Source organism: Mustela erminea, chromosome X (genome assembly GCF_009829155.1).
Source record: "Mustela erminea isolate mMusErm1 chromosome X, mMusErm1.Pri, whole genome shotgun sequence".
Classification (NCBI taxonomy): Eukaryota; Metazoa; Chordata; class Mammalia; order Carnivora; family Mustelidae; genus Mustela; species Mustela erminea.
In genome coordinates, this window is record NC_045635.1 from 111665568 (window position 1) to 111683217 (window position 17650).

The 17650-nt window shown below is 40.2% G+C and overlaps 1 protein-coding gene across 6 annotated transcripts in view; it reads right to left on the minus strand.

The window, feature by feature from the left end:
* HS6ST2 (heparan sulfate 6-O-sulfotransferase 2) overlaps window positions 1–17650 on the minus strand; it is a 280230-nt gene that overhangs the window by 30805 nt on the left and 231775 nt on the right. For 3 of the 6 annotated variants that reach the window (XM_032330788.1, XM_032330793.1, XM_032330792.1), the window contains exon 4: window positions 13745–13831. The exons of the other annotated variants lie outside the window; for them this stretch is intronic. In XM_032330788.1, the coding sequence (XP_032186679.1) occupies window positions 13745–13831 (87 nt within the window). The remainder of the gene's footprint in view (window positions 1–13744; window positions 13832–17650) is intronic. 6 annotated transcript variants of the gene reach the window in all.

The following is a 17650-nucleotide window of genomic DNA, read 5'->3' on the forward strand; positions in this document are numbered from 1 at the left end:
TATATGTATATATATATATATATTTTTTTTTTTTTTTGGAGAGCATAATCTCTTTTATTTTTTTTTTTTAATTTCTTTTCAGCATAACAGTATTCATTGTTTTTGCACCACACCCAGTGCTCCATGCAATAAGAGCCCTCCTTAATACCCACCACCTGACTCCCCCAACCTCCCACCCACCGACTCCCCCAACCTCCCACCCCCCACCCTTTCAAAACCCTCTGGTTGTTTTTCAGAGTCCATAGTCTCTCATGGTCCACCTCCCCTTCCAAGCTTCCCTTGGCTCCCTTCTCCTCTCCATTTCCCCATGTTCTCCATGTTATTTGTTATGCTCTGCAAATAAGTGAAACCATATGATAATTGACTCTCTCTGCTTGACTTATTTCACTCAGCATAATCTCTTCCAGTCCCGTCCATGGTGCTACAAAAGTTGGGTATTCATCCTTTCTGATGGAGGCATAATACTCCATAGTGTATATGGACCACATCTTCCTTATCCATTCGTCCATTGAAGGACATCTTGGTTCTTTCCACAGTTTGGCAACCGCGGCATATTTCTTTTTAAATTAGAGCTTTTATTTTCTTCAGATAGGGATGCAGAAGTGGAATTGCTGGATCATATGATAGTTCCATGTTTAGTTTTTCAATGAACCTCCATACTGTTTTTCACAGTGGCTGCACCACTTTATATTCCCACCAACAGGGCACAAGAGTTCCCTTTCCTCTACATTCTTGCCAACACTTGTTATTTCTTATCTTTTTTTATAATAGCCATTCTGACAAGTTGTGCAATGATATCTCCTGGTGGTTTTAATTTGCATTTCCCTAATGATTAGTGATGCTGAACATCTTTTCATGTGCCTGGTGGCAACTGAATGTCTTCTGTGGAAAAATGTCTATTCAGTTCTTCTGCCCATTTTTTAATTGGATTTTTTTTTGTAGTTGGGTTGTATGAAGTCTTTGTATATTTTGAATATTAACCCCTCATCAGATGTCTGACTTGCAAATATCTTCTCCATTAAGTAGGCTGCTTTTTCATTTTGTTGATGGCTTCCTTCACTATGCAGAAACTTTTCAGTTTGATGTAGTCCCATTTGTTTATTTTTGCATTTGTTTCCATTGCCTTTGGAGTCACATCCAAAAAAATACCCCTGAAAGTAATGTCAAGAAGATCACTGCCTATGTTTCCTTCTAGGAGTTTTGTGGTTTCTAGTCCCATATTCAAGTCTTTAATCCATTATGAATTATTTTCTGTGTGTGGTGTTAAGTTAATGGTACAGTTTCATCATTTTGCATGTAAGTGTCCAGTTCTCCCAGCACCATCTATAGAAGAGAATATCTTTTTCCCATTGTACATTCTTGCCTTTTTTGTTGTAAATTAATTGACAATATATGCATGGGTGTATATCTGGGCTCTCTATTCTGTTCTATTGATCTAGGTGCTGTTTTTATGCCAGTATCATACTGTTTTGATTACTATAGCTCTGTAATATAGTTTGAGATCAGGGGGGATATGATGCCTTCAGCCTTATTATTCTTTCTCAAGATTGTTTTGGCTATTGGAGATCTTTTATGGTTTCACATAAATTTAAGGATTGTTTATTCTACGTCTGTGAAAAATGCCATTGAGATTTTCATAGGCATTGCATTGAATCTACACATTGCTTTGGGTAATATGGACGCTTTAACAATATTAATTCTTCTGATCCCTTAACATGGAATGTATTTCCATTTATCTGTGTCTTCTTCAAATTCATTGATCAGATTTCAGGGTACAGGTCTTTCACCTCCTTGGTTAAATTTATTTTTAGGTATTTTATTCTTTTTGATGTGATTGTAAATGAGATTGTTTTCTTAATTTCCCTTTTGATAGTTTATTGTTAGTTTATAAAAATGCAACATATTTTCATATATTAATTTTGTATCCTGAAATGTTACCAAGTTCATTTATTAGTTCTAACAGTTTCTTGGTGGAGATTTTAGAGTTTTCCATATATAATTTTATGTTATCCCCCAACAGTGACAGTTTTACTTCTTCCTATCCAATTTGGAAGCCTTGCCCCAGCCAAGATTTCCAAGAATAAAAGATTTCCAAGAATAAAAGAATAAAGATTTCCTGAATAAAAGTGGTGAGAACAGGCATATTTGTCTTGTCCCTGATCTTAGAGTTAAAGCTTTCAGCTTTTCCCCATTGAGTATGATGTTAGCTGTGGCCTTGTCATAAATGGTTCTTATTATGCTGAGGTATATTTCCTTCATACCCACTTCCTTGAGAGTTTTTTTTTTAAACTCCCAATAAATCCAATAAATGGATGTTGAATTTTGTCAGATGCTTTTTCTGCATCTCTTGGATGATCATAAGATTTTAATTTTTCATTTTGTTAATGTGGTATATCTCATTGATTGCATTGTTGATGTTGAACCATCCTTCATTCCTAGAATGAATCCCTCTTCATCATGGTGTATGATGTTTTTTAAAGTATTGTTGCATTTGGTTTGCTAATATTTTCTTGGGGATTTTTGCATCTGTGTTCATCAGGGATACTGTCCTGTAATTTTCTCTGTTTTGTGGTGTCCTTGTCTGGTTTCAGTATCTGGGCAACATTGGCCTCTGAAAATATTTGAAAGCGTTCCTTCTTCAGTTTTGTGGAAGAGTTGAAGAATAAGTGTTAAGTCTTCTTGAATGTTTGGCATAATTCACCAGTGAAGCCATCTTTTTCTAAACTTTTGGTGTCCTTGCTAGTAATAGATTTATTCAGATTTACTTTCTTCATGATTCAGTCTTGGAATGGTGTTTGTTTCTAGGAAGTTATCCATTTCTTTTAGGTTGTCCAATTTGTTGGCATATGCCTGTTCATAGTAGTCTTTTATGATCCTTTGTATTTTTTGGTATCAGTTATAACTTCCCTTCTTTCATTTCTGATTTTATTTTAACCTTCTCTTTTTTCTTAGTGAGTCAGCTAATGATTTATCAATTTTGTTGATCTTTTCAAGAGCCAGCTCTCCATTTCATTGATCTTTCCTGTTGTCTTTTTAGTCTCTATTTCAGTTATTTCTGCTCAGGTCTTTATTATTTCCTCCTCTTACTAACTCTGTGCTTTGTTTGTTCCTTTTTTCTAGTTCCACTAGATTGTTTGAGATTTTTCATATTTCTTGCTGTAGGCCTGTATCTCTATGAACTTCCCTCTTAGAACAATTTTTTGCTTCATCCCATTGATTCTGGTATGTTGCATTTTCATTTGTCTTAGGGTATTTTCTGTTTTCTCTTTTGACTTCTTTGTTGATCCACTGGTTATTCAGTACCATGTTTAATCTCTACATATTTGTGATTTTTTTCCAGTTTTCTTTTTGTGATTGATTTCCAGATTCATACCATTGTGGTCTGAAAGGATGTTTGATATAATTTTAATCTTCTTAAACATATTGAGACTTATGTTATCACATATGTTCTATCCTGGAGAATGTTTCATGGGCACTTAAGAAGAATGTGTATTCTGGGGCGCCTGGGTGGCTCAGTGGGTTAAAGCCACTGCCTTTGGCTCAGGTCATGATCTTAGGGTCCTGGGATCAAGCCCTGCATCAGGCTCTCTGCTCAGTGGGGAACCTGCTTCCCTTCCTCTCTTTCTGCCTGCCTCTCTGCCTATTTGTGATCTCTGTCTGTCAAATAAATAAATAAAATCTTAAAAAAAAAAAAAGAATGTGTATTCTGCTGCATTTGGATGAAATGTCATATATATATATATATATATATATATATATATATATATATATATATAAACTTCATCTGATCTAATGTATTCTATGTATCCTTTAAGGTTGAAGTTTCTTTACTGATTTTCTGTCTGGATGATCTATCCAATAATACAATTAGGGCATTAAATTCCTCTATTATTGTATTGCTGTTGATTTCTCCCTTTAGGTCTGTTAATATTTGTTTTATATATTTAGAGGCTCCCAGGTTGTGTGCATAAATATTTACAACTGTTATATCTTCTTGCTGGATTGACCTCTTTATCATTATACCATGCTCATCTTTGTCTTTTATTACATTTTTTGTTTTAAAATCTATTTTTGTCTGATAGGAGAACAGCTACTTAGTTTTCTTTCCATTTGCATGAAACATTGTTCTCCACCTCTTCACTTTCCGTCTGTGTGACCTTCTATCTGAGGTAGGCAGCATGTTTTTTAATTCATTCAGCCACTCTATGTCTTTTGATTACAGAATTTAGTCCATTTACATTAAAATTAATTCTATATAGGTATGTGCTCACTACCATCTTGTTAATTAATTGCTTACTAGCGGTTTTGTAGTTCCTCTCTGTTCCTTTCTTCTCTTGCTCTCCTTCCTTGTAGTGCATGGCTTTCTTTAGTGTTATGTTTAGATTCCATTCTCATTATTTCTTGAGTATCTACTATAGGTTTTTGTTTTGTCATTATCATGAAGCTTATGTATATCAGCCTATCTATGTATCAACATAGACTAATGGTAAGTTAAGTATGAACACATTCTAAGACTACACTTTTACTCTCCACATACACATGTGACATAATAATGTCACATTTTACATCTTTTATTTTGTGTATCCCTTAATTAATTGTTGTAGTTTAGTTATTTTTACTAGTTTCACTAGTTTTGTTTTTTAACCTTCATCTAGCTCTATAAGTGATTAGTCTACTACCTTTAATACATACTTAGCTTTGCCAGTTAGATTTTTATTTTTGTATGTTTTCTTGTTACTAACTAATGCTTTTCAACTTAAAGAAATCTTTTTACATTTCTTATAAGGCTGGTTTACTGGTGGTGAACTCTCTTAGTTTTTCTTGTCTGGAAAACTTTCTTTCACCTTCAATTGTGAATCATAACCTTGCCAAGTAGAAAATTCTTGTTTGGAAGTTTTTGCTTTCAACCCTTTGAATATATCATGTCACTCATTTCTGACCTGCAGAGTTTCTGCTGAAAAACATCATCTGACAGTCTTATGGTGGGGGGGTTCCTTGTACATAATGGGTTCTTTTTATCTTGCTGCTTTTAAGACTCTCTCTTGAGGTTTAACTTCTGACATTTTAATTTTTAATGTGTCTTGGTGTCGCTGTCTTGGGCTTTGTCTTATTTGGAGCTTTTTGGGCTTCTTGGAGCTGGATATCTGTTTCTTTCCCTAAGTTAGGGAAGTTTTCAGCCATTATTTCTTCAAATAAGTTTTCTGTCTCTCTCTCTCTCTCTCGCTCTTCCTTCTGGGACTCCTATTATATGAGTATTGTTCTACTTGATGTTGTCCCATAGGTCTCTTAAACTACTTCATTTTTTAAGAATTCTTTTTTTCTTAAAAAAAAAAAGAATTCTTTTTTCTTTTTGTTGCTCCACTTGAGTGACCTCTAATCCCCTGTATTCCAGGCCCCTAATCCCTTCTTCTGTTTCATTTAGTATGTTGTTGAATCTCTATAGTGTACTTTTCAGTTCAGTTATTTTATTTTTTAGCTGCATGACTTCTGTTTAGTGCTTTCTTATATTTTTCTGTCACTTTGTTGACATTCTCTCTGTGCTCATTCATTCTTCTCCTGACATCAATGAACATCTTTACAATTGTTTCTTTCAACTCTTTATTGAGTAAATTATCTCCCTTTCACTAAGTTCTCCCCACCAGGGTTTTATCTTCTTTCATTTGAAACACACCCCTTTGTTTCCTCATTTTGTTGGACTCTCCATATTTGTCCTATGTTAGGCAAAACACCAATCTCTCCCAGTCTTGAAGGAGTAGTCATAGGAAAACAAGGAGTGTGTCTCAGTTTCTTGTCTGCAGTCCCCTGGAGGCAGTAGCCTGCCAAGACTGTCTCTTCAATTGTTTCAGTTTTGTGGGGTCTAGAAACATAAGTTCCACCCCACTCCACTGACCACCAGAGCCAGGTGTTCAAAGGGTATTTCCTATATAGATTGCATCCATCTACTGGGTTTGGCTGGGTCACAGGGGAGCACGCAGCTGTGGTGAGCCCACCCAACAGGTTTGATGGGGCAGGGTCATGGGGAACAATAGTCCAGGGCATGGAGCACTAGCCAGGCAGAAGGAGAGTGCAGATATGGCATCTTAAAGTGACTCCATCCCCAGAGAGAGTTCCAACACATCCCTGTGCCTTCAGCAGACACTTTAAAATTAGCCAGTGAATCACCTTCACACATGATCTAGGCATTTTTCAATCTGCTGCTTTTGCCATGAGTCTCAGGGCAAGTGAGTCTGTACCTGAACCTGTTAAGAGCAGTCTCAGTTTCCTCCAGCCCTTTGGGTCTCCTGGACTTAAGCCATTTTTTTCAAAGCCAAAACATTTTGAAAGATGTTTTGGAGACTTGTCTCACTGGTGCAGGTCCCAAGGGTTAGGGTTGCCAGATGTGGGGCTTGAACCCCTCACTCCTCGGGGATATACCTTATGTTTGTGAGATCGCACCTACCCGTGGGTTGTCATGCCAGGGGTGGGGTTTTTGGCAAGACCATGTTTCTGTCTCACCTACTCATCTCAATCTGGTCTTTTTACCTTTTGCTGTGAAGGAGCTATTCAGCATGTTTTCAGGTCTTTTTCGAAGAATTTTTCTATCTGCAGCTGTAGATTTGGTATGTTCACAGGAGCAGGTGAGTTCATGTTTTTCCTATACTGCCATCTTAATCCACCCATATATATATGTAGACCCATATATATATGTAGCCCCAAATATACACACACACCATATATATATACACACACACACACACACACACACACACACCCATATATATAGGTAGCCATATATATGTGGAAATATATATATTATATATAAAAAATATATATGGAAATATAAATATATATGGAAAATATATTCTTCTAGTGAAATGGTACTGGAATGACTGGATATCCATGTGTAAAACAAAACAAAACTTTGATCTCAACCTTGCACCATATACAAAATTTAACTCAAATTGAATAACTGCCCTAAATGTAATGCCTAAAACTATATAAAACATCTAGAAGAAAACACAGGTAAAAACCTTTGCAACTTTGGGTTAGGCAAAGATTTTTTAGATACCATACCAAAAGCATAATCGAAAAGAAAAAAATGATAAATTGCATTTCATCAAATTAAAAAGTTCTACTCTACATTCTAGATTTTTAGTCACTGATGGGTTCATAATAATTATTTAGATAGCACATCAATTTTGCCCCATGTTCTTGTACTTTCTTAGTACTGAAAACCACAATGGGCCATGTTTAATAAGTTGGTTTTCTGAAAAACACAGATTTGGCCTGGAGGCATTAGAAGATGCTATTTATTTAGCCTCTGTAATCCCCTCAGCTCAGAAAGAGCTGGTATGAGACCTAAGAATATTGGGGTGAAAGGTCAGATGTAGCATTGACAGGTGGGTGGACGGACAGATAGATGGGAGGTGGAAGGGAAGGAGGGCAGAAGAAAAAAGAGACAGAGACAGAGATTTATTACTTGGAGGAAAATAGGGGAGTCCTGTTTCACATCACTCTTCCTTGTTTGCCTGGGCTTTCTTGAGTGGGAGAGCAGGAGTGGAATTCTAGCCAATACCTGGAAACTGGACATAACTCAGCTGTGCCAGAACAATGCAAGGGAGAGTTCTCAATCTTGTATATTTCAGAGGAAAAAGAAGTTATCAAGGACCTGTGTTCTAGGGAGCAACATGTTTGCTCCATGATTTTGTATGGCAGGCGAGAGGGAGAAAGATGACTCCTGCTTTCCAAAGCTCCATTAACAGAATCACTCTTCCTGATGAAGCTGTAGAGCTATGACCAGCAGGGACAGTCAGATATTTGGGGGGCATCTATTATGTTAGTAAGTATACTCTTCATCCTAACCATCACAGAGATACATGTGGATCTGTTAGAAAATGTTTCCATGGTTGAACTATTTCTTCCTGGATCTACTAATAATATCTTGTCTAACCTAATCTTCAGGAATTACTTATGTGTTGCCGATGGTTCTGGGGCTTCTGCTTTCCCATCTCCAGAGCTGGCAAAGAAGATAACCAGGCAAGCTGCACCACCCAGAGCTCTCATTTGGTCAGAACTATACTGGCCAGGTCACAACGTTCCCAGCTGCAATAGGTTGGCAGCTGAAACCAGCATAATCACTAGGTGACATTATTAAGTACTTGTCCTGTGCCAGGTACTGGGAGACCTTACCTTAGATTATGGCATTTCATCATCACAATGGCCCAATGAGGTTGGTACAAAGTTAATTGGCAGTGGAGCCAGGATTCAAATCCAGGTCTCTCTGATTCCAAAGCTGATGTCCTTTAGAATACACACAAGGCTACATGATTCATTTATTTCAAGCAATCTTTGAACAGCTCTGTGCTGCAGCCATTAGCTCTAGGTTAAACCTCAAAGTATGCCCAGCCTGTGTGTTATTTACCCCTTGTTATTGGAAATCTTTTTTAAATGTCTTAGGCTACTTTCCTGCCTTGTTAATGAATGCACTTTCTGGAACAGATCTGACTTTTTTTTTATTATGACCAAAAGTCTCACACTATCCCGGAAGGGGAATATTAGAGGAAAAGGCAATTAGGCTACAAATGATTCTCAGGCACACTTAGAGCCATTTTTAGGAATACATTCTGACATCAGTTTCTGTTTTTGTCATTTGCTTTTCCCTACAAAGGAGCAGTTGCAAAGAGAGACAGAGACAGAGAGAGCAGTCAGTTCAGCGCTTTGCTTTGTCACAAGCCTTTGTGATATTAGACATAGCCTTACAGCTAAACTAAGGCACTATTGCCATCATCAGCATGTAAAACTACTAAGACTATCTGACAAGTTGAATACTTGGCTACCTGATTGTTATGTCCATATAGCACACAAACATTTTGAAGTGAACACACACACACACACATTTCCATATCAGAGGCAAAACTGGAGGCTTTAGCAATAGTCAGACTACTGTATTAAAAGAAATGCATGGCTCTCAATTAGAGGAAAGGACATAATCATGAGATCATGACGTGCAGGGTTCAACCCCAGGAATGCACGTGTAAACAGCTCAATTTGCAACATATGCTGAGTCCATAAAGTCCATTTCCTTCCGTCCAGAAAGGAAGCAAGACTTCCCTTCTTATTAAAGCAGGAAATGTTTTCATTTGGCTCCTGCCAACCAAAAACCAAGAGAGTGTTGGTGTGTTTAATTTATTTATGAAGCTATGTGCTCCTAACTGAATAGATAAATAGGTCTGCTCATTATGAGACAACTTGGGCCAAGACAGGTTGGAGTCCATCTTCCTGTAGCATCTACTACTAGGGTCAGCTCCAGGCAGATGTGTGAAGTGAACAAGGTTGACTTGGTCCTCATATTCCCCATCTGCAGTCCTTTTTATCCATTTTAGCATCCCTGGCTTAATTCATTTAAGGCAACATTTATGGTACTTAATTCAATATTTATGGCATCATTTACCAGACACTGTGCTTGGGTTCTCTGCCCTGGTCCTATAATATTCATGGTCTTCACTAGTATCTGAAAATGGAACTAGGCTCTTGTCATTCCATAGCCTGAGCCTATGTGGAAAACATTTCAGACTGAAGGGGAGATTAATTTCCATAGTCGTCTGCAACTGCTTACGATCTAATTTTTAAACTGATGCCTCTGAATGTCACAGACACACATGCACACACACACCCTCAACCTTGGATGGCTGATTTGAAGGAGATCTATGAGTTCTCTTTATTGCTTCCTTAATGAAAAGGTGTTAAAGACTTAAGATCACTCAACAAGAATGTTGAAAATGGGTGACTGCCCAAACACAACAAGAATGATGTTAGTTTAGAGCAAAAGGAAAGTGTTTAAAAAGTGCACACTACTTCCTTTCATCATCACTATGGCTACATTTTTTTTAAAAAAAATGAAATGATTCTAATTTCCCCCCAAAGTCTCCATTTTCACAGCGGCTGACAGAACCTACCCAACACAGGTATCATAGTATATGGAGGGCAGAGCACTTAGCTGGACATCCTGAGATCAGGTTCTGAGGCTCCTTTGGTGTGATTAGCTGAAGTACCTTGCTATCTGGGAGAAGAAATGTAGCATACATTGTAGTAAAAAGAGCAGGGGACAAATATTAGACTGGGATTTAGGCTGGCCTCTGCTACTAACTGATGCATGTATTTGGGAAAGTGACTGACCCTTCTTGAGTCCTAGTGTCCTTATCTGTTCAGCAAAAGAGTTGGTCTCCTGTAAAGTGTGTTCTGATACAACATGAAAATTCACAATGGCTCCTTGTCACTGCTATGTATGCTCAGCCTTGACAGTTTATGTGCTGGCTAGGAATAACCCAATGGGTAGGTAAATGGATTGATTCCGGTGTGATGTGTTCAAAGGAATAACAGATTTGCATTACCAAAGGGAATCAAATGTGTGGTTAAATGTAGTGACCCAGCCTGGCTAGTCATTGGTCAACCTCTGCAAAACCTATGCTTCCAGATATCAGAGTTATGGGGCTGCACTGAGGTTTTCTTTCTGCCTTGTCAATTTGGCTCACTGTTGGCATAGAGGAAAGTGCATGTATCCCCCTGAAAGTCATTGCCAGGGCGGTCTGGCTCTGCTGCTCAGATCTGTCCCATTCCATCTGTTCCTGCCTGAAACAGAGGGCTGGCTACCCAGCTTCAGATGCAGGCAATGAAACAGAGGGGGCAGAAGTGACACAACTTTCAAGCTGTAGGTTTCTTAAGCTACTCTGCATGCTTTCACTCTATCTCAGTTGGCCTCTGATGCATTGAAGTCCCCCCAAAAGTGCAGAATTGGCCATTTGGTTTTAGTTTTTACCTAATTGGCAGCCCCAAACTGTTCTTTTCAACATTGGGGGATTCTGCCCACCTTCGTGATTACCACACATTTTCCTTCTCTGACCTCACCTTGCTACCTGAGGGGAAAGTGGGCAAATGAAAGCGTTCAGGGGTCACTTCTCAGAAGCCTTCATTGATATCTCCACATAACGTCTTCCCCACTGCAACCGTGGCACTGGTTAGGGGTGACAATTTGGGCTCCAACAGTAGCAGCCTGTGACTGCTTCACTGTAAATACCATCTTGTCATCCTGTCCCCTCTCCTCTCCACACAGAGACTGTGAGCTCCTAAGGCACATATTATACCTTGTATTTGTCTATGAGACCCCAGCGTTTGGCACAATGGCAAAAATAAACCTTCAATATATTTCAGTTGTCTTAAAGTAATTAAACTTAAAAAAGCTCTTTACTGAAATTATCCATCTGGAGACCCCCCATGGAGGCACATACTATCCTCTCCAATTTCCTCATGTATAAAACAGAAATAAGAGTGCCTATTTCAAAAGCTTTGGTGGTTGAGGATTAAGGAGACAAAACTGTCAGGTGCTCGGTAGATGTTGGTTCAGAATGCTCACTCAACACATATTAGTTACGTTTTCTCGAAGCCACAATGTGTTATCAGAGGCAGCTTGAATTCTGAATTTTTTGTTTCTTCAAAAAACAAGAGACATCATTTTTTTTTTTTTTTCAGAGAAGAAAGGGCCGTGCCTTCTACCTCCCAGCCTGTTTCTGGCCTCAAAATAAAAACTATTCCACATCACACTCATTAGGTCAAATAACAGGAGAAAAACCCAGCAGAACGGCAACTCGGATGCTGCGCGTTGAGACAGTGCATCATGGGAAAAGCTCCAGGGTGCAGAAATCTACCTCCCCACACCGCACACCACCCCAACTCCCAAACCAAGGAAGTATGTAGAAAATAACTACGCTCTCCAAATTACAACACGTGTGCCTAACAGCAATACACTGGTGTGGAAAGGGTGGAAAGGGCCCCCAGACAGTCTCACTATATGGAGACCGCTCTCTACTGCTCCTGTTAACACAGACAGCCAGAGATGCGAGAAAATGTGCAGAGAAATCATTTTTAAAACCTCCCAAAAGCTAATGGCACCTAGGTCAGATCAAGGGACCTGGCACACGTGTTCACAAAGAGTATATTGGAGAACTTCTTAGTTTTCATTAATAATCAACAAAAAAAATGAAGAATTACAAGGAACTCCCTCAATCCATGAGTCACGTACAGGGCCAATAAAAGGCACCCAGCTCCGAATGCACGAGGGATGTGTCCAAATACAGTAAACGTGGTAGAAGATCACATTTATCCATGTAAGAAGGTGTTCATGTGGGCCTCCTACTGTTCACAACCTGGATATTCATTCTCTGTCATCTGAACCCAAATTTGGCCAAATCTCCCTTTGCAGCTCACGCGGAGATTCTTTACTCAAAAGGTAAGAGACTCAGTGCAGCAAAGCCAAAAGACGCCAAACAGTGCCCCTTTCAAAGTGTAATAGCAATCAGGTACATCCTGCGCGATACATCAGGGTCTAATACATGGAGACTGTGCCCTGTAGTTGTCAGGGTGACAGGGGAAAACCAGGGCCCCAGATGTGGCCCGCCATTTCTGCGAGCATGGTGGTGAGAGCGACTCTCCGGTGCCTTATCTGCTCACTGAGCGCACATGCTGATGTTGAATTGGGACTAATTTGGAAATGTTCATCTGCTTGGGACTGTGGTGCATCAATCCCCTTCCTTCATCACTTATAGAGTATTTTGACTGTGGTGTGTGGTGATAAATCATGGAAATGAGTTATAAGTGCTTGGAGATTCAGTCTTACGTCTTCACCACTGCTTTCTATATTCTCCAATATAGACCGCATTTGACTTGATAGGCAAACCTGAAATGGTATTCAGGGGGAGAAGAAAAGGGGGGGGGAAGGCAGCCAATGGCTCTTTCACTTTGGGAATTGAATATAAGATCATATTCCAAATGCAGCTCTTATGGTCTGACACTGAATACATAAAATATATGACCATTACAAATTCACCTTCCATTGCAAAGCCATGCTCTTGTAGTGATATATCTTGTTGCTAGATTAGAGCTTTTAGCATGATGAAGGCATCTTTCATCTTCTCCAAGATGCAGGCTGGGTCCTCCTTCTGGATTGTATTTCTGCTGTCATAGTGCCCTATGCCACTGAGAGACGTAGCCTACAGAGAACCCAAGTCATTCACCAGAGGGCTGCAGCCACTTCGGAGGGGAAGCCCCTAATTGGAGGTATGTCACCTGCAGAGGACCACATTGTTACAGCATGCTCTGCTGAATCCAGTTGGCTGGATCAGCCGAGGCTGTTTTCTGGAATTAACCCAAAGAGGTCAATCTAACATCACAGATGCTCAGCCAGTACAACTTTTGGCAATACCACAAAGACAGTTGCATGTAGGACATGGTACATGCTGGTTACTGGGAAAGGAATATATATATCACGTAAATCAGCGATATGGTTACAATGGAAATGTACTTAAATCAGGACATTCATGGAATGGTTTTCCAGACTTTTCCAACTCAATCCTAAACCTTATGGGTATGGGTCAAAGAGTTTCATGGATTTTGCAACTCATACAATGACGAATCAGTGCTGCAGCTTCTTTCTTTCACTTTTGAAACACATAGTCCGAATCTTGCATTGCTTTAACTCCTTGCCCTTCACACTCAGCCCGACTTTCCTATCCCTCTCCTGCATCTTTAGTCCTTCGTATACCCGAAATTCTTGACACATGCCTTACTCATTTACACTCCCCAGTGACTAGCCCAGTGTGAGGCACACAGACGGCATTCCACAAATCTTTGTTGAATGAGCATGAATGAAAGACAAAATGAGGACAGCACAAGGCTTGGTGATATGCTATGCACAGGGACACTTTTCACTTACTTCCCACTCTTAGATGCATTCCGGGCCTTTGTGGATGATGGAGAGTTGGCGCCTGGATTAGTGTTTGGAGAACCCCGTCTATCCTTACTACACCCACAGAAGGAATAGAAAAAAATATATACAACAATGACCACAGAGACAAAAAGCAATTAGTCATTTCATTTAAATACTTTCCAGCTCAGTCTCTCTCTCTCTCTCTCTCTCTCTCTCTCTGTGTGTGTGTGTGTGTCTCTCTCTCTCTCTCTCTTTTTCTCCTGTCAAAATACAGCATGATCTTATCCAGTGGTGAGCCCTCCAAAGGTAACGAGAGTGCGAACCACTGGTCAAGTTTGAAGAAATCTATCCTTTTGGCATTCAGAGCTTGAGCTGGTGGAGTCCATTAATGATAGTACCATAGTCCAGACCCCAAGGGAGGCTCCAGTAAAAAAAAAAGAAAGAAAAAAAGAAAGAAAGAAAGAAAGAAAAAAAGAAAGAAAGAAAGAAAGAGAAATTGTAAAAATAACCAGTCTTTAACATAAAATCCTTTCTTTTCAGTCTCTAGAGTGTCTGAATTACAAGTTCAGTTCTGAAGCTGCTGACTTTTAGTGAAGTATGTGGATGTCAAATGACTTCTAAAAGTCTTTGGGAGATACTATCAGATGAATTAATAATTTTCCCTCATAATGTTAACACGGGAAGGCCGTGAATTCAGATATTCTTTCAAGAAAAGCACCACCTGCTTCATGAGTAATTGAATTTAAATCTCCACCTTTAATAACTCCACAGCTTATGTCAAACCTTGGAAACAATTACGAAATAAATCACTAGGAAGGTCTGCTTAATCTCATCAGGTTAATAAACGCAGACAAATTAATCACTTGAAGGTAAACAAAAAGGAATAATTGATTGGAGTCTTCTTGATTACTTTATTCTATTTTCTTTATCAAACTATTTTTACCATTATCTTCAATTCAGCTGCTTTGCCTGGAAATTATTACTTTACTTCATCTTCAGATTTCCATGGAAACCAATTCAAAGCCTTTCTCTCCACTTGATGATGTGTGGAATTATTTATGCTTTATCCTGATTTCATCAGAAAGATTTTTTTTTTTGTTACTCAGATCTACGTCAGCATAACCTTTTATGAAAAGTGAAGGTAAAAAAGAAAAATGCATATCTTGGCTTTCGGTGACGATAATGGAGCCTTCCAAAGGCATAGAATATTGTCTCAGAGAATGTCAAAGAGCTTTCCAGATACTTACCAATCTTTTAAGTACCTCAGAAATAAGTACCTGCAAGTCACTGTATTTATATGTGGGGTTAAAGATGGGCTGCCCTGCACTCATCAGCTTTAAATGTCGACATGGATAGAACTGGAACAAAAGAGAATCATAAGTTCTGGAGGATCACCAAGGTAACACAGAAGGGTGTGGGCACAGATGAGGGCTAATCAGACAGATAGCAAAAGCCCCAACAGTTCTTGGGAGTAGGAGACACCAAAGTGAGCTCCTTCCGCTGGAGGGGGCAGAACTTCTAGAAAGAGGGAGCACGCATTCTGTCCCCAGGGGAAATACCAGAAGATTGCCAAATAAGACTGCTGGGATTCCTGCACAGTGCAGGGACCATTTCCTTGTGCTGCTCACGGATTCACAAGACTGGGGTTACGTTCTGAGTGGGGTCTGCAGACTCCATTATGCACTGGCCTATCTCGTATGACTTTCTAGCAAAGAACTCCTTAGCCGCACCTGGGACCATACCTCCTGCTTTCCTCATGCAAAGCCGAGCTCAGAAACTAAGAGATCATACCAAGCAATGAGGCAAGAAACTAACTCGGAAGAATTCAAAACCGTCTCCTCCAACATGTCAGGGCAGTCCCATGTGAAGGAGGCAATATGCTATGAATTGCCAAATCCAAGCCGGGCTCAATTTCCTCACTTGCACATCCTGGTCACTGGCCGCCAAGCCTTCCTCGGCCTTGCCCCTCAATCAGACACAAGGGAGTGGGAAACTTCAGTGGAAGCACTGTGGAACAACAGCTCTTTTGATCTTGCAAGCTATAGCAGCAGGGTGGGGGTGGGCTCCGACTAGGTGGTCATTCAAGTTCAGGCATCCACATCCTTTTCAATGCAAGAACACGCGTTCTCACTGCTAAATTCCCATGCCTGTGCCTTGGACACAAGAGTCCTTTATCATCTGTATGACAAGTGACCCCGTCTAAGCTCCATGCAGGGCGCGGCAGGACATCAGGGAAAGCTGGCAGCCGTCAGTGGCAGCTTTCTTATTGTTAACTGCTGCTCTAGACAGGAGTGGTCTGGGAGCAGTAGTCCTTTAAAAGATAGGAATAAGGACCCCTCTGACCTACTGCCAAGTCCTGTACATCCAGATCCGAAGGGAATAGAAACAAAAACTTTCTCAGAGGAAAATCACATACAGAAGGTATGGTACCATGACTGAGACTGAAAGTAATCAAAGAAACCAAAACGTCTCTTCTGGGCAAACAGCTGATGCATTGGTAGTGGTGAAGTATATCCGAAAGTGGGGCAGGGACCAGGCACAGTTTGTGGCAGACTCGGATCCCAGGAGGCTCGTTTTGTAGATATACTAAGGATTGTTGTCTAGAAAGGCTTGGGGACACTGAGGGAAAAGACTCATTGGTCTGCCCCAAAGTTCCAGGCTCAGTAGCTAAGTCTGAACAAGATGCTCTAATTCTGAAACCTTGAGACAGCAGGACCCTGCGTGTTCCAGAAGTGCCCCATGAGCCAGAAAGAGAAAATCCTGCGGCCACAGACTGTCTGGGAGCCTCAGAGATCTGGAAAAACACAGGTCAAGGACCTGAAGATTCAGATGCTGTCAAGAACGCTGGCCACAGGAACATCCAGGGATCTCAGGGACTTAGAGGAATCAGCCCTACCTGCTTAGGGTATACAGATGATAATTTGGGACATGAAATAGGAGGGCAGCTGTGTTGACTCTGAGCTAGTTGCCAACTCATATATCTGAAACAGACCTACTCCTGTTGTCATTCTTTTGTCTCTTTACTTTCATCTCCTCTTTGGGTTGAGATCTTAAGGGCTGTGGCCTGAAATCCCTGAGACTATGAGTCTGGGCTTCCTCCACTCAGCCTCACAGCCGGCCTCATCAAAGGCCTCTGGAGACTATGCCAGGTGAGCTCTTGATAGGGAAAGTTAATGAGTGCTAGTGCTCCTTCTGTCTGTCTGCCTGTCTGCCTGTCTCCATCTATCAAGTAAGCCATTTTTCCACAGGCTCCACAAATAATGTCTCCAACACTAGAAACTTGGGGGAAAATCTGCAGTATTATGCACATTGTATTCAGGTGGTAAAATTCTGACTAACCCAACTCTCCAGCATTTTCGAAGTGTTTTTGATTGAATAATTTGATGCTGAAATGGCATCCAGTGTACTTAACCCAAAATGGCAATCAGATCCACTCCAATCTGGATTTTTCTCTTAGATCAGAGAGGTACTTGAGGGAGAAGAACCTAGCAGTTTCAAACACACTCAGCTCACTTTCTTGATGGGTGGTATACAGAAACTTCTGCATTTCCTATAGTACTTCGTGGGCTCTTTATGGAATTAATTCATCTCGGACCCATGAAAACTAGTCGCACTGCGTTAACTGTAACAGCAATGAAATTTAAAAAATTAATTGTCAGTGTTTCAGGGAACTGAATTCCAGGAGAGTCGGGCTGTCATACTGGCTACGTATCTTTTGTTTGGCACTGAGCATATAGTGCTTGTAGTGTTGTTTATATTCTATTGTTGATCTGCCTAGCTCTTAAGAAAGCACTCAGAAAATACCTGTCAAACAAACAAACGGAAAGAGCTGCCTCTGGGCTCAGTAGAGAGAGTGCCGTGATCGATTATCAATGCCTGGCACTGGTGAGAGAGAGGAGGTGGTGACATACG